The sequence below is a fragment of the Sturnira hondurensis genome, unplaced genomic scaffold, assembly GCF_014824575.4.
Source record: "Sturnira hondurensis isolate 20B ecotype Veracruz unplaced genomic scaffold, ASM1482457v3 Scaffold0020579, whole genome shotgun sequence".
Taxonomy (NCBI): Eukaryota; Metazoa; Chordata; class Mammalia; order Chiroptera; family Phyllostomidae; genus Sturnira; species Sturnira hondurensis.
In genome coordinates this window covers 7,290,843-7,308,036 of record NW_028093210.1, presented here as the reverse complement: position 1 = coordinate 7,308,036, position 17,194 = coordinate 7,290,843, and the positions used below count along the sequence as shown (strand labels likewise).

Here is a 17,194-nt window from a genome sequence, read left to right as displayed (position 1 = left end):
TAGAGTGTATGTGATGGGTCCAAAGGCAGGGCACAGCTCAGTACAAATCGCCAACGAATATATAAATCTCCACCAGGCCAAGGCTTGGGGATGAGGCAGAAGGCAGTGTCTGCAGTGTTCACATTCCAGGGGAGGGGGCTGAGGGAAGTGTCCAGTCCCCACCCCACCCCAGTTCTGCACCCACTGTCGCAGAAGTGAACCCTGATTATCCTGATGTTGGAGACAAACAGGAGACGGAGTTAAGAGTGAACAGGTGGTTCACAAAGTGTTAAAATGTATTCATGCCACCACCGCCTTAAAGTCCAGATGTTCTTACACAAAGCATTGGGCCAGCAGAAGTTTTCTTGCCTACAATTCAGAAAGGCTGGGGGCAACTTCACTGGTGCAGCCCCTGGGAAGCCAGGCAGAGCAGTTTGGGGCATGTCTTTCTAGGCCCTTGCTACTTCCTTCCTCACAGCAAACCAAGTCCCCTGCCTCTAAGCTGAATTCAGAGCTGGTTTTTAACAGACCCTGGTTCTTGTGTCTGAGGGGAAGGATGAAGGGTTTCCGGGGCTGACTAGTACTTAGAAAAGCAAGGGCCAAGCTCTTTGTTCTTTGTCAGCAGCACCCTTTGTGTAAGATCAGGTCCCTTCAGAGGGCGGCTGTGTGTCCAGGACAGAGGATGTGGTCAGGCAGGCCTTGGAGCCTGGAGGGCTTGGCAGGGAAATGGCGTCTGATTGACAGCTCTTAGCTCAGGTGCCATTTGCCTGGAAGGCAGCAAGAACATTTGCCTTGATACATAGAAAAGAGGTTTCAAAATGTGTGTCTCCGAATATGAAGAAAAGTTTAAAGTCAATATTTGAATAGCTCTGTGCCTAAAGTTTCCAGCATTGATATGTTGTTAAAAGGTTTAGATGACTGGACTGTTGGCTCCCACTTCCAGGAAACCACTGACCCAAAGGATCTCAGGTGAGGGCAAAGAGTGATTCGAGAATGTTGATCAGTGTTAGTTACAACAGCAAAAACCACAACCCGGAAGTGCCTCTAACTCGGGAAATGGGAAAATGAACTATGCCTAAATGATGAACTATTAAAGCACCATTAAATCTTGCTTTCAAAGAAGACTCCCTAACGTGGGGAGGAATAAAATATGTGAAGAGAAGAAAGGCAGAAGACATGACAATGAACATGCAGGGGTCCCACATTTGGGGCCAAGTGTGCAGAGAAAAGCCTAGGAGGCAAATCAGCTGTGACTACAAGTTACTTATAGTTTCTTCTTCATACTTCTTCTAATTTTGTTCTAATTTTATTATTTAAACGTTTTACTTATTTATTTTCAGTGAGAGGAAAAGGGAGGGAGAAAGAGGGGGAGAGAAACATTGATATGTGATAGAAACATTGATTGGTTGCCTCTTGCTCGCCCCAGTTGGGGGGCTTAGCCTGTGACCCACACATTTGCCATGACTGGGAATGGAACCGACGACCTTTGGGTTTGCAGGCCAGTGCTCAATCCACTTAAGCCACACCAGCCAGAGCTACTTCTTCTAAAAGTTTTACACTAAATGCATATCACTTAAAATTGGGATAGGGGAAAATCCCCCCAGATAGTATTCATTTTTTAAAAGCAGGTAAGATTTAGAACAATAGAACTGATATGTGGTGATGTGGTGGTTAATGCAGTAGAAAATAAATTCCAAAAAAGGCCATTACCTGATTCTCTCAAGAGCCACACTCTGTCTGCCCTGACAGGTATGCCTCAGTTAGTTGGGTGCTATCCTGCAAAGCACAAGGTTACCTGTTCCACTCCTGGTGCGGGCACATGCCAGGGATGTGGGTTCAGTACTTAGTCAGGCACGTACAAGAAGCAACCAATTGATGTTCTTCTCTCAGATCAGTATTTTTCTCCCTCTTTCTCCTTCACTCTCCCTCTCTCTAAAAATAAATAAATAAAGTCTAAAGTAAAGCCCCAAAACAAAAAACTATGCTCAATAAAGTCCCACCTGAAGCTTCAGATGGCTATTTACACACAGAAAGAACACCATCTGTCTTTTAAAAAAGCCCTGGCTGGTGTAGCTCAGTGGATTGAGCGCAGGTGGGCCTATGAACCAGAGGATCGCAGTTCGATTCCCAGTCAGGGCACATGCCTGGGTTGCAGGCTGGTTCCCTGCAGGCCAACTCCCAGCAGGGGACGCACAAAAGGCAACCATACATTGATGTTTCTCTCCCTCTCCTTCCCCTCTAAAGATAAATAAATAAATAAAATCTTTTAAAAAAGATTTTATTTATTTATTTTCAGAGAGAGGGAAAGGAAAGAAGAGAAGCAGAGAAACATCAATGTGTAGCCACCTCCATCATGCCCCCAACAGAGGACCTGGCCTACAATCCTGACATGTGCCCTGACTGGGAATCGAACCAGGGACTCTTTGGTTCACAGGCTGGCACTCAATTCACTGAGCTACCCCAGCCAGGGCAACAACATCATTATTTACAGAAAAATGTTTTGGCCTCTGAGACCTCTCTTCTCAGCCTGTATGCAGCAGCACCAGTTAAGAAGGACAGAAGAAGTTTTTGGCCATTTCTTACATCTTTGGCTTTTCCTAAAAACATCAAGTTGTTCAAAGCCTGCACTCTGGAGCATTGCAATGAGAGGATGTGAGTATAAACCACTTCTCCCTGTCATGAAGGAAAAGGCCACTGGTACCCCTGAAAAGCACCATGTTCATTTGGGAACTAGAATCTTTCCCACCTGTGGAGAGAGGGTGTGCTGACTGGAAAGCGTGTTCATTTGAAGAGCAGGTACCAGTTGTTTGTTCTGTGCCACCAGCTCTATCATTTATTACCCAGGATAGACCTTAGCAGCAAGCATTCTGGAGTGGACCAGAAGCAAAGGGATAAACACTCCCCACAGGCAGCATTTTGATTGCATCTGCTGGGTACAGTATAGCCCGGGACGCCTGGTGGCAAGAAAAGCAGAAGGGCACAGAGGGCAGGAGGAATTTAAAGGGAGCCGCTGAGCCCAAGGCTAGGCAGTGAACACCTGGCGCTGAGCCTCTCCTGGGGCCTCCCAAAGGCCACCTCCTTGGGGACCCACCTGTCCTAAGGAGAGCCTCCCTCTGCTGCCATGCTGGCTCTGGGGAAATTGCTCCCAGGGATTCCCCCTGCTGGCACTGGCCTTGGACACCAGGCTCTGCTCTCAGTTCCAGTCTAGACTCAGTCCTGGACTAGGGATTGCTGATGCCCCCTGGGACGGCTCCTATACCCTGTGTGTGATGCCCAGGACTGACCCCTCCCCTCCTATGTCTCCCCACAGCCTGCTCCTCAATTCCAGACTCCTTGTTCTCCTGTCATTTAGGACTCCTAGTGCCCAAGCTAAGTGAATGCCCCTGGGAAATAAAACACTGTGAAAAAGAAAATAAGGGCAAGGGCTCCGAAATGCAAAGAGCATTTGACAAGAGCCCTGGGTGAGGTGTTCTGCAAGGCGCTGGAGGAGGGCAATATTTAATTCAAAAGCCAAACCCCAAAGGCTGAATTCTGGCTTCCACTGAGGTGTCAGGTGTCTGAGCAATGAGGGGAGGGGACTTCAACCACCTCCTAGGACAGAAGCATCACCAGTTTGAGCTGGGATGTAGGGTAAGGTGTGGGTAAGAGGAAAAAAGCCCATTTGTCCATTTTCTCCCTGCAAGGCAAACCGCACAGTGAAACTGCAAAAAACACTTCCATACTCACTGGCATGGTTTTGTCTCCAAAGAAATAAATGGTCTTATAGCCGTCATTTTCCACATGTCCCAGGCAATACCTCTTGTCCCATCCATCAGGAAAGACATCAAAGCTGATCTGGCCTCCTGCCAAGTGGGGAGGGGAAACACAAAAGCTAAAGGTGGAAAGGAGGCTAATGACCTGTCACTGGAAAAATGTGCCATTTACTCGTGTCAGCTACTGGATTACACAGTTGATTTACACTTCTTTAGGGATAGGTTCTAGTTCATTCCACCTTATGTGTTTTTCCAACATTATTTCACCTAAAGTCTAAAAACGAGGCCTGGAGGATCAGCTCAGAAGGAGGGATGCATTTGCATTTAGATGCTCTGTCAAGCCCTGGGTGTAAAGGAAGCTTGGGGTGGGTGGGTGGGTGGGGTGAATGGGGTGGATCTGATAGGATTCAGCTGTGCTCATCTCCAGCTTCAACACACTGCATGCAGCTCATCTTGCAGGAAAAATGAAAATCACCCTGGGAGGTGTGGCTCAGTGGATTGAGTGCCAGCCTGTGGACCAGGGGTCACTGATCCGATCCCTAGTCTAGGGCACATGCCTCGGTTTCGAGCCAGGTCCCCAGCGTGGGGCATGTGAAGAGACAAGCAAACATTGATGTTTCTTCTCTCCTTCTCCTTCTCCCTCCCTTCTCCTCTCTAAAGATAAATAGACAAAATCTTAAATGAAAATCACACGGGAGGTGATTTACAGGCAACAAAATCCCTTTCACGGCTTTGTCACAGGAAGATGTTCATCTCACAGTTCAAAAATACTTAAAAACCCACCCATTCATCTATTATACACCATCCCTCTGCATTCCCATTACCCCACAACTGCACATTTATTAGGGACAGTAAAGTGAAAGAGCTTTAAGTGATGACTCATAGGCGCTGACAGGAGAAATCAGCTCAATTAAAGCATTTGACAGGCATATTCCACCAAAAAACAAGCCTGAGACATCAGTGCTGAGGGATAAAGTCTGTCAGCCACGAGAAATGTTCCAGTGCTGGTCTATCATGGCTAATAAAAGTCTGGTGAGCCTAGACAAGTCCCTTGCTTCTTTCTTCCTTTCTATTTTTTAAAGATTTTATTTATTCATTTTTAGAGAGAAGGGAAGGGAGAGAGGGAGAGAAACATCAATGTGTGGTTGCCTCTCATGCACACCCTACTGGGCACCTGGCCTGCAACCCAGGCATGTGCCCAGACTGGGAATCAAACCAACGACCCTCTGGTTCAGAGGCTCGAGCTCAATCTAATAAGGTACATCAGCCAGGCATCGCTCCTTTCTGGGCCTCAGTTTCTTGATTTGTGGAAACAACTGAGCTGACTGCTAAGGTTCCTTGCCTTTTCCAAACAGTACGTAAGTAATTTCAGAACATATTAAGTCTAATATATCTAGCAGGCTCTCATCCTATTTCTTTGCTATGGAGTTTACTAACGTCTTCTGCCCAAAGGTGTGAGGATAGTTCTTTTTTTAAAAGATTTAAAAAATTTTTATTTATTTTTAAAGTGAGGGGAAAGACAGGAGAAAGAAAGGGACAGAAACATCAATGTGTAAGAGATACATTGATTGGCCACCTTTCGCATGTCCCCAACCAGGGACTTGGTCTGCAACCCAGGCATGTGCCCTGACTGGGAATTAAACCAGCAACCTTTTGCTTTGCAGGCCGGTATTCAATCCAGTGTGCCATACCAGCCAGGGCTGAGGATAAGTTATTACTTGGCAATGAGCAAGATGCTCTTATTTTGATCATGAGAAATGCAGGGAGGAAGACTCTTGCTGGGTAAGACCTTAGAACTAAGCTCAGCAGCCCGAAAGTCATTTCCTAGCTGGGCAAGTCTCTTCCCCAGCCCACTATACAGGGCAGTAGTCTGCCCTAATTATGACTTCTCTTTAAATCCTCCCACTCACCTTAAAAGTGGACACAATGCAATTTCAAGCACCCACCAGCCACCCACAAACTGCTGGCAAAGCTAGAAACCCATTTGAACATACAATACCTATGGAAAATGTGAGGCCTTTTCCTGCAAACTCTTTCTGCAAATCTGCTACAAATTTTTGTCTTATATTTTCTTTCTGAGAAAAACAAAAAGATAATGATTGTCTATTGAACTGCACACTTTGACTATGGCCACAAAATGGTACTTCTTATCTTCACAAACCCAGGATATGTCAGAAAAACTCACTTTGTCGAGTTCATAGAACTCAATGCGTTCTTCTTGGCTGCAACTTCTTCCAATAGGGGACACATTTAACATTCCGTTTCGGAATTCAATGAAAGTACCCCTGGAGAGAAAAAGGGGACAGGTTCCTGAGGTACATTATTTTCTGTACAACATAATAGATAGATAACTAAGCTAAAAAGTTGGGCAACTTCAAAAGACAGAGGCTGGTATGATCTACGTTTCAGAGCTGTGCTGAGCCATATGGCAGCCATGAGCCACATGTGGCTACTGAGCCTTGAAATGCAGCTAATCTGAATTGAGATTCAGAGTGCTTTGAGATTTTAAACACTTAGTGGGAAAAAGGAATATACTCATCATTAATAATGTTTTATATTGACTGTTAAAATAATTTGGAATATATTGCAAATAAAATATATTAGGAATATATGGGGTTAAATGAAACATATTAAAATTAATTTCCTGTTTCTTTTTTTAACATGGCTACAGAAAACTTAAAATTGCAAGTGGGGTCCTCACAGGTGTGGCTCAGCGGGTTGGGCATTGTTGTGTAGACCATTAAATCTCCAGTTTGATTCCCGTGTCTCTGGTTGGGGGAGTGTGAGAGGCAACCAATTAATGTTCTTCTCACTTGTCACTGTTTTACTCCCTCTCTTCTCCTCCTTCTAAAAAAAATAAATAAAAATCTTTAAAAAAAAGACTGCATGTGTGGCTCACATTTCTGTTGGACAGTGCTGTCACTGGGCTGAGAATTTTATAGTTAATACAAAGCTATGAAAATCATGACCAGCTCTCCAAGTTCCCTAAGAGTTTGAAAATCTGTCTCAGACAACCTTGCTAGTGACCTCTCGAAGACACTGATTTTACCAAGCGATGCGACACAGGAAAAGGTTGTGAGAACCACCCCATAATCCTCTCTAATAACTGAGGAAATGCAAGTTACCCATTGGCAGACTCTTATTCAAGGGGTTGATTTGATCACAGAAAACAAGAACAGCCTAACAATTTTTAAGTTACCTTAACTGAATGTTAAAATAAAACAAAACACCTTTCCCCACCATGTTTTTACTTTGAGCCTCAAAGATTCTTTTAAAAATATATATTTTATTTATTTATTTATTTATTTTTAGAGAAAGGGGAAGGGAGGGAGAGAAGGAAACATCAGCGTGTGGTTGCCTCTCATATTCCCCCACCTGGAGACCTGGCCCAAAACCCAGGCATGTGCCCTGACTGGGGAATTGAACCGGTGACCCTTCAGTTCACAGGCCAGCACTCAATCCACTGAGCCACACAAGCCAGGGAAAAAAGTTTCTTAAAAACTCAAACAGCTTGTAAGCTATTTATTCTGACAATGCAACTAAAGTGTTTTGTGACAGACTATGTACTTTGAAGTGTCTTCCAGTTCCAAACACGGATGCCTACGAGGCTCTGAAACATTTCCCCTGGACTCTTTCTGCTCTTTCAGCCACACAGCCCTGATGTCCAGCCATCAGCCACTTGTAAATACTAGGAGGACACAGGCCAAGTGTGGAGTTGAGGACCTGCTCAAGGCCAATGTCACTTCTCACTAGGCCATGTGACTCTGGGCCCCTCTCTGAGCCTCACAAAGGGGCTATCAGCACTTGCTCTGGTTATCTCTGCAGGATCTTGAGAAAACCAAAGGTTCCCATCTATGTAAAAGCAATTTGTATACTGGGAAACAGTGAATACTCATCAAGTAAAGTAAAAACAGTAAAACTGCAATCACCAGATCCTTTCCCCTGCTGCGCTTAACTTGCAGAGATGTAACATGTGAGCCTATGACACTTTCTCAATATCCCCACCATCTGGGTGGTCCTGGAGTTGGTACAGACCAACCCTGCCCCAGCCTACTTCTTCTATCTGTACACCAGGGGACGAGGGGACTGGTGATCATTGCCAGGGCGACCCTAAGGCTGCAGGTCCTAAACAGTCAGAAAAAGAGCTCAATTATTTTCCCCAATTCAGGGACACAGTATTACTCTCATTCCCATGGTACGAAAAGAAGCTGATGCACCTTAGACAGCCTTCTGCTTTAAAAATCAGAATTAAGGCTACTTCCTAAGCAGTCAACTCCTCCCTGAAGTCCCACTGCACCCGCCCAACCTACATGGGGCACACTAGCCCTACTGCTGAGAAATGAGGGCAAATGCTGATCCAGGTGGGTCTCGGCTCTGCCTCCCGAATTCACCAGGCATGTCGTGCTAATTTGGAATTACAGCTCCGCACCTCGGTCTCCCTCATTAGATGGTACCTGTCTGAGGACAGCATTCTGCCTCATCTTTCAAATCCTTCCTTAATGCTTAGTCTAAGGTGAAGACTAAGCTGACCTGGGAGATAAGATACAGTTTTACTTTTTACTCTGGAAAATTTCTAATACATACAAAAGTAGACAGAGTAGGATAATGAGCCCCTATGTGTCCTCACCCAGCTGCAAGCTGGGTCCAGCCTGTCCCATCCCATGGGACCAGTTCGAGAAGGAAAGCCCTTTGCCCACTGATTGGAGGTGTTGAGCAGGGGCACTTGTTCCATCAATTCAGGTAGTTTCAAAAGTGCAGTTATCCTGAAGTTTGCCATTTAAAAAATGTTTTCCCCCTAATCATAGGTGTTCCATATAAAGGGCAGAACACTGACAAGAAAATAAAAAGCATTTCAAAGAAACCACCTGTACCCTCACCACAAAGAAACAGCCACTGTTAACATGTGTCCATTTCTTGCCAATCTTTTTTAAAATCCTCACATGAGTAGATATGTTTATTTATTTTAGCAAGAGATGGAAAGGGGGAAACATCGATTGGTTGCCTCCCATATGTTCCCCAATCTGGAAGCAAACCCATAACCCTTTGGTGCATTGGACAATGCTGCAATGACCTGAGCTAGGGCTCCTGCCAATCTTCTAACTGTGGGCTGTATGTACATTATGTTGTTCTTCAAGAATGGAATGAGATAACAGATCTAAGAGGTAGGTTCCCAAATCAAATGCCTACAAAAATAAAAAAAATAAGTGAAGTGGCCTGTGAAAGGCTGGAGGTAGGGTGGTGCTGTTATGTGGAATAGGACTTTCATCTCTCAGCTTTTCAGATGTAACGGAAGCCAGAATTCCAGACATTTCAAAATGGAAAACCAGACTTCTAAATGATGGCAATTAATTCAGGCATGATTTAATGTTTTGGGACAACTATACTGGGCTTTGTGTGTGATTTGGTCTGCTGGTCCCCAGTTTGAGATGTCCAGGTCTGGGCTTTATGTTGCTCTTTCCACACTGCTGATTCACAGGCACTTCTCCCCTAACTGGTAGCCTTTGAAGGCATATTGTTTTCAATTTCCATCAAGTGGACATGCTGTCCTTTATAAAATCATTCTTCTAGCACTGACTTTGCAGAAAGTTTCCAGTGATTCTTTATTAAGTACTGGGCTTTGGACTTAAATGAGTACCACCCACCAAAAGACATCACTCCATATTCCGTTGAAGCCTCTTTGCTAAAGGCAAACCCACCTCTTCTTCGGGAGTTTAATTTTTGCAATGTAGCTCAGACAGTAGTTGATTAAGTCTTGGATTAGAGCCTCACCCAAGTGACTTTGAATATTCTAGGATAAAGAAAATATTTGAGTTACTCAATTCAGTGAGAGGAATTTTCAAAAAGGTCTTCAGCCACTAGCAGTCGAGGATCACTAGGTGGATGCAGCAGGGAGGGTGACCAACCCACCACCTTTTCCCTTCTTTCCCTTTGTTCTCTAGTTGAAAACATTAGGCAAAACGGTAAGTAAGAGTGTAGTCAAGAGCACTTTCAGCTTCATTAGTCGAGATTTTTGTATTCATTATCATTATCATTATTCAAATGCTTAATGGAAGGCCTGAAGAGCTTATTGCTGCTGCTTTTATTCAAGCAAAATATCTACTGATTCTGACAAAAAATTTATATACCCCACTTTGGCTTTCTCATATATGTGACAGAACAATCCTAATACTAATAAGAGCTGCACAGTATTTCTTAATATGCTCGTAGTGAGGCAGCTTGCCCTAGTCTTTGTTTTCACAATAGAAATATTAGACTATATATCCTTAAAAAACAATTATAGAAATAAAGTTAACAAGTTGGATACATAATAGTCCTATAGTTTAACAATCAAAATGTAAAAAATACAGGGTGAGGACTCATCCGCCCACCCTTCAGCTCCCAAATATAGTATATTTTCCCAGAGGCAGACAGTGTCAATATCTTTTTAGAAAACATTTTACTAGTAGTAGACAGTTTGGATACTCAAGAACCTACCTGTTTACCCAAGAGTTTTCCATCTTTGTATGCTACCAAGCCATTTTCTGGAAACACATAATCATATTTTTCGACCACTGCAACCAAAACAAAACTCAGAATGTGATGAATTGAAACTTGTTTCTGTTTCTTGATTAACACTTATCTCCAACTGCTAAACTCCAGTGAGGGCTCTGAAAGAAGACCTCATCTTCACAGACTAGGGGAGTTTCTAAAATAGGTTTCCCAGACCCTGTAGACCTACTGAGTCAGAATCTGCAGTGAAAGGCCCATAAAAATCTCCAGCTTCCTGGGGTCCTGCACTGGTGATTGTGGTTCAGTAGGCTGTGGGAGAGCCTGGGAACTTACGACAAAGGGAACTCTGGGACACACTGCGTTAGGACAATAGAGAGGAGGCCCCTAGCCTCAGAGGGCACCCAAGGCAATGCTTGGGTGAGGACAGTCAGGAGACAGGGCCTGAGCTTGAGGTGAGAAGGGCAGTGGATGGGGACAAGTATTAAGGGCAAGGCCACAGACACTCACCGTTCTAGGTGAATCTATCAGCAACTTTAGAAATTTATTTTATAGGATTAAAAACAGAAGAAAATAAAGACAGTGAAAATGTTTCCCCAAACAAGGACCTACCATTCTCAATATCCTCCTAAGAAGTTAATCTTCTACCAAAACATAATTAGCAGTGTAGTTTACCGTCATTTCCCAGTTGCTCCTGCACTTTCTCAAAGTCTGAGCCACCTACTACTCCGATTTTGACCTTCTGCCTCAATTTTTGTAGAAAGTCATCCATTTCTTTGGTAATTTTCTATATTTCAAAATGGAAAAATACAAGAGTTATAAGCCATAAAGTAATCAGGAGTCTAAAATTACAAAAATAGAACTCTTTCATATATGCCAATCCCATTTCTAGATCAATAGGTAAGTCCAAATATTTTAGCTATAATTTTGGGACATCCACTTTTTACCAGAAAAATCTTAAATTTTTCTTATTTTTACCTCATTTAATACATACACTATGTTAACACCTGTTGTGTACTGATCTATGCATTTATATATTTGGCTATAAGCATATACATATGTAAATTGTCTTATTTCTTGAAACACAAGTGGACTGAACTCATTCATATCTTCTGCAGTGACGTGATTTTTCATGTGGTGATCATTCCATACCACACACGCTGAGATCTAGTGCTTCCTTTCAAATGCTACATTTTACTCCATTTACAGATTTAAATCGTATATAAATCATATATATACTTGAATATATAAACATCTAGAGTTCAATTCTCTCTTTTTCTTAAAAAAATGTTTAAGAGTACTACATATGATTAATAAAAAGAAATTGTACAGAGGGCTTAAATAGAATGCAATATTCTTATCATCTTCTAGGGGAATCTTGACCTGGTAGACAAAATCTAGAACCATATTAGCAGCCTCTATGAGTCAATGATCATGAAGAGAAGTCCCTGAGTCCTTCTAGTGGTTTACTTAGTCTTGACATCAGAATGGGGGGAAGTGGGAAAGACTCCTTTGACTGGAAAATATTAAAAATGGTATACTAACAACAGCAGCATCAATACTTCCATCTTCAAAAAGAAGCCTAAGGAGAAAATTTTATCTTACCCTAGTGCATATCGGTAAGCTAAATGGTATTGTGGTCAGCCATCAGACCTGTTCTACATTGTGAATGGGTTGTAGAAGGTGCCTTTTCACTTTCAAGTGGCAGCAAATATTTAACAGGAAATAAGATCCAGCTGCTTATGACCACAACAGAACCTCTAAACTATTTCCCACTGCAAGACAGATCTTTAGAGCAAAATTGTTGTGATGTTCCCAAGTAACTCGTGTTAATAATTACAAGGAATTCTTTATCAATCACCCTAGACACAATTATTAAGGTGGAAAAATGTTAAAAATTCACCTTCTGGAAAAAAATCATAGAAGTCTCTTTAGGGACAACTAAGGAAAACTGAGTGGAACAGAGAAAAAAATCAACAAAATAGGAACTGTAGGCCAGAATAAGCCACTGCCTGTTTTTCTGTAAAGTATGACTGAAACACAGCCATGTTCACTCATTTACAAAATGTCTATAGCAACAACAGAGTTGAGTACCAGTAGGTGTGACAGAGACCACATGATCTGGTCTTAAGCCCTAAATATTTACCACCTGACCTTTTACAGAAAACAATTTGCTGACCCTTAGACTAGGGTATTTAATAATAATAAGACATTGGTGAGTTTTCTTAGGTGTGATGATTATGCTGTGGTTATGACAGATGTCCTGTGCTCAAGAGATGTCCTTAGGAGTGAAGTACTCGGATCACGGCAGCTTAAGATACCGTACAGCAAAGATGGAAAAAAAGGAGATAGAGTTAATGTAGACCACTATTCAATTTAAGTGGAGGGGTTATTGCTGTTCTGTGTACTATTTTTCAGTGGTTCAGTATGTTTTAAATTTTTCATGACAGAAGGTTGGAAAACAATTCACCTAGGTTTAAGCACTGCCCCCTTCCTTTTGCAGGCTTTTATTCTAAGTCTGAACTGTTTTTAGATGAAGTGGCATAAATTAGGAAAGTACTCAGTACAATAAAATACTAGGAAAACAGTGAGATGTGCAAAACCCTGGACTCCATGCTACTTAGAATTTACCTGTTTAGGTCGTATCGTGTTTCAGCAGCTTCAAGAAAAGCTAACCATTTGACTGCTACACTGTATTGTGCTTATCAACGTTTGAGAATACATTTGTGAGGAAGGGAGAGGCTGGATAATGAGTAGATTGTTGCTAAAATATTTTCATTTTTTACCAAGAGCACCCACCACATAGATACCATTCTCTTTTAAATTGCAGTTTTTTGAGTGTTAAAATGATTTATGTTCAGTGCAAAGAATATCATACTTCCAATGTTTTAAGGAACTATATACATTATGGGTTGCCTGGTTTCATTGCTATTTCATACTTTATGCTTATATAGCATAATTCCTCCTGTGAATCAGATGCTATTTCCTGAATGGCATTATCCAGCAACCAGAAAGGTTTCCACCTTAGAAGAATGGCAGAAAATGGTAAACTTAGCAAACACAATGCCCTGAGGCCAGGAGATTGGTACCAACCAGAGCTGCTGAGTGAAATCGAGAGGACCTTGAGTCTCAGTCTCCTTATGTTTAAGGATAGTAACAACTATACTACCTGGGATGAAAGGTTGAGAGGGTCCAATGATGTGTGTAAAAAGGCTTGGAATGTAAGCCCTACACCATTATGACCAATGGGACAAATTGAGCAGCCGCCTGTTTTTGTAATACAGTTTAACTGGAACACTGCCACGCTGTGTCTACATATGGTCTATGCTGCTTTTGCATGAAAGTTGAGTAGTTACGACAAGCCATATGGTCGGCGAAGACAAGAGTAACTACTGTGGTTCTTCAGAAACAACGACTTGCCGACCTTGGCCCTACACCACCATGGGCTTTGAACGACCCAGGAGCGTGTGGTGATCACTGAATCTCAGAGTCAAAAGGGGCCTTTGGAGAACTTGCAGTTGAGTACCTTCACTACATACATCCAACATGTGGCTCAGACAGGTAAAATGACACGTCCAAGCTCACACACATTTGATGTGGACTGCTGAAGCACACCACGTGGGCAAAATTAAGGTGGGTAGAGAAAGCACTTGAAGACAGTAAGGGGACTGGGCCTCGCGTTTGATTGCTGGCGTTCCGTGATCAGTTTGTACAGGAGGCGGCCAGAGTGAGCTCATCACAAATGCCGATCTTAACTGAAACCTCTCTTGCCTGTAGCAGCCAAATCTGGAAGTGGGAAGCAAGTGTCCAGGAGTCCAAGGAGGCTCTCCACAAGCCTCCTCTTGAACAGCCTGGGTCTCCTCAATCACCCCAGACCCTCGGCAGCGGCAGCGGCTGAGGAAGGGGCGATGGTGGTGGTTAATATCGGTTAAACATGACTGAACAGCCTCCTGTAAGGCAAGATACTTTCATGAACTTGTTCGATTTCCTTGGACCCTCACAAGCCCCATATGGAACAGGCAAAAACTAGACGCTGAGGCTCACAGGTTAAGGGACTGGCTCAAAGTCACAAAGCAGGGACTCTTCTAGGTCTGTTCGACCCGGAGACCTGTTTTCCACAGCCGGGCACAAGGTACACCCCACAGCGGACAGAACTGAGGAGGGCACACAGCTGCGAGGGGGGCTGAGCAGTGGTTCAAACCCAGGGCTCGCGGCGAGTGTCCAGAACGGCAATTCCCAACCCAAGGCAAGTTTCTGCCTTTCAAACGTTTTCGCCCGCTCCCATCTCCAAGCACCCTGAGGTGTTCGGGCTCCTGCTCTAGGGCACGCAGAGCCGCGTTCAGCCCTGTCACAGGCGGAAGGCGGTCCTCAGCCGCCCCTCGGTGCCCACCCTGAGGGTCGTTACCCTGGTCTGGGGCCAGCAAGAGATTCTGCACCCGCTGCCCCCCGCCTGCCGGGCGCCGCCTACCTGCCGCGGGACAGTGAGGGTCCCGTCCACGTCGAAGAGACACAGCGCTGGGGGCGACGGAGCCATGTCGCCAGACCCCACACCGCACCTGACGAGACCCGCCAGCACCTGGAACTCGGTCCGGAACTTCCGGGTTCAGCCCGGGTGCTGCAGGGCACGTCGGGAGGAGGAGAATCCACTCCCACAGCGCCCACAGCGTCAGCAACCTCTGTGGACCACAAATCCCAGAACGCAACGCGCCTCACGCGGTCCGGAAGGCGGAGAAGGCGGTCTTAGAGGTCCCGCAGGCTGACGGAATTCGGTGGAAGGTGCAGGGCCATGGTAAGCAGGTGGGTGGTGGGGACTGAGGGAGGAGATGCGCTTTTCGGGTCGGGGTCTGGGTCGGGGCCGGCAGGCCGAAGCCTGAGGGTGTGATTCGGGGAAGGCGCGGGAGGTACCTCCGGAGTGGGTTACGATTTGTTATTCCCGGGCTTCCTGTGCGCCCGGGTCACGTGCGTCAACTACAGCGACGCTAAAGCTCACCGAGCATTCACTGTGCATCAGGTCCATCGAGTGCTCCTGAGGGCTTTAAGACCATCATCTCGTTCAGTATATTCTGAATCCCCGTTTGAAAGATGAAAAAAGCGAGGCCTAGAGAGGGGGGAATAACTTGCCCAAGAATCCGGAGCTAGAGTGACTAGGAGTCGGGATTGGAACCCAGACCTGTTCCAAAGCCCACAGCAACCGTCACTGCAGTAGTCAAGGTGTGGGACTGTGCTTCCACTAAAATCCTTGTGCTTCCGTTTGGCTCCTTCACCCCTCTCCTCCTCCAGTCTTCCCGCTCCCACTAACAGGGCTAAGAAATCACCATTTCCCTTCAGCACCCAGATGACGCTCTAAGCAAGCAGAGATTCCGAAAGTTACTGTGCTACATAACTAACGGATTTGTCCCCCACTGGGACATTTCCTGTTTGGGGAAATAGTCACCTGGCCTGATGGATCCAGTGCCCAGCCCGCAGCTGGCTCTGCCTATGACGTATTTTTGTTTAAATGAAGGGGAAGGGCTGTGCCTCCTTCCTGTGCCTGCTTGAAGAGCCTGGAGGAAGGAGGACTGGAGAGTCAGACACTGTCCCACTCTCTGGCTGTGTGTTCCTGGGTAAATTTCTTACCTTTTGTGGGCTTAGATTTTTACTATTTCACACAGCTTTTGTGAAGGTCATGTGAGGTAAAGCACCTGGGTTTCCCTTTCCCTCCATCTTTGTCCTGATGGTGACCTCACAAGATGGGCAGGAGCCTGCAGGTAAGATGCTTTGCAGGTGTTCATTGTGTGATGAGCTTGGTCGAGTTCTTTGAGAGAAATGGTCTCTTGTCTCCCTTCCAGGCTGCTCTCCTCCGAGTTTTGATGCGGTTGCCAGTGCCAGCTGTGTGGGGAAGGCCTCTCTACAGGCTGCAGTGCTGCAATGGGCAGGATTTTAGGCGGTGGGTGGGGAGTAGGTCACCCTTGTTGAAAGAGAAACCCTCAGGCACAGAGACAGAGAAATTCCAGATGATCTACCGGTTTGATGCCATCAGAATCTTTAGGTACTTGTCTCGGCTGAAGGTGGCACAAACGGCCCTGACGGTGGTGGCCCTGCCGCCTGGCTTTTACTGGTACTCCCAGGGCCTTATGGCTTTCAACTCCCTGTGCCTTGTGGGTGGGATAGCTGGGTTCGCCCTGGCCATGCTGTGCTGGATGAGCTATTTCTTCCGGAGGCTAGTAGGTATCCTATATGTGAATGAGTCAGGCACCATGCTGCGGGTGGCCCACCTGACCTTCTGGGGCTGGCGGCAGGACACATACTGCCCAGTGGCCGACGTGATCCCTGTGACGGAAACCCAGGACCGGCCTCAGGAACTTTTCATACGGATCCAGCAGTACAGTGGGAAGCAGACCTTCTACCTCACCCTGCGCTATGGACGCATCGTGGACAGAGAGCGTTTCACACAGGTGTTTGGGGTGCTGGACACGCTTAAGTGAATAGCTGGACACTGGGCTTCTGGATAACCTTAGGCTACCTGGATCTCTGACAGAAGGCTGAAGGTGTGGGTGAGGCTAAAGAAAGGCGACCTGTGAGCTGGGGACTTTGCCAGGATTCCTGGGAAACTTGCCTTTTGGAATGAGGAAATTCATGAGGCTGATTCTGGTAACCTAGTTTAGGAAAGAGGCCTTAGTGCCAATTCTTACCGCACTTGTATATGACATTCATGTAGGTAATGGCCAGCAGGTTCTATTGGGAGCCAGTTGTTGGAAGAAGCTATGCCCTGTTCATAGAAACAGAAAGTGCTGTGAAATAGGAAGAAGGGTGGGGCAGGGGGAACATAGTATTTGGAGTCGGAAGACATGGATTTTGTTCATCCTTAACTTCTGTCCTGGGCCAGGTAGCTGAATCTCTCTGAATCTTAATTTTTCATTTGTAAAATGGAAATCCTGCCTGTCTCATGGGATGTATGTGAGAATAAATAATAAATGTTGAGTGCTTTGCAAACTCAG

At 45.1% G+C, this 17,194-nt stretch overlaps 2 protein-coding genes across 7 annotated transcripts; one reads left to right on the top strand and one right to left on the bottom strand.

Annotated features, from left to right (window-relative positions):
- Positions 1-1,641: 1,641 nt before the first annotated feature.
- PMM2 (phosphomannomutase 2) lies at positions 1,642-14,855 on the bottom strand. 3 transcript variants are annotated; one of them, XM_037029809.1, is made up of 8 exons: positions 14,686-14,852; positions 10,893-11,004; positions 10,206-10,282; positions 9,428-9,519; positions 5,917-6,016; positions 5,731-5,806; positions 3,706-3,821; positions 1,642-1,911 (listed from the first exon to the last, which is right to left on the bottom strand). In XM_037029809.1, the coding sequence occupies exons 1-8, from the start codon at positions 14,749-14,751 to the stop codon at positions 1,897-1,899; spliced, it is 654 nt and encodes a 217-aa protein (XP_036885704.1). In that variant the 5' UTR covers positions 14,752-14,852; the 3' UTR covers positions 1,642-1,896. The 3 variants fall into 3 exon arrangements, with proteins under 3 accessions (XP_036885704.1, XP_036885702.1, XP_036885703.1); XM_037029807.1 differs by lacking the exon at positions 1,642-1,911 and adding an exon at positions 2,657-2,933 and having other exon boundaries at positions 14,686-14,855; XM_037029808.1 differs by lacking the exon at positions 1,642-1,911 and adding an exon at positions 3,444-3,597 and having other exon boundaries at positions 14,686-14,853.
- Positions 14,856-14,949: 94 nt separating this feature from the next.
- On the top strand, positions 14,950-17,194 carry LOC118975743 (transmembrane protein 186). 4 transcript variants are annotated; one of them, XM_037029812.1, is made up of 3 exons: positions 14,950-15,006; positions 15,869-15,964; positions 16,046-17,194. In XM_037029812.1, exons 2-3 carry the CDS (start codon positions 15,947-15,949, stop codon positions 16,679-16,681), a joined length of 654 nt encoding a protein of 217 aa, XP_036885707.1. In that variant the 5' UTR covers positions 14,950-15,006; positions 15,869-15,946; the 3' UTR covers positions 16,682-17,194. The 4 variants fall into 4 exon arrangements, with proteins under 4 accessions (XP_036885707.1, XP_036885705.1, XP_036885709.1 ...); XM_037029810.1 differs by having other exon boundaries at positions 15,869-17,194; XM_037029814.1 differs by lacking the exon at positions 15,869-15,964 and having other exon boundaries at positions 14,972-15,006.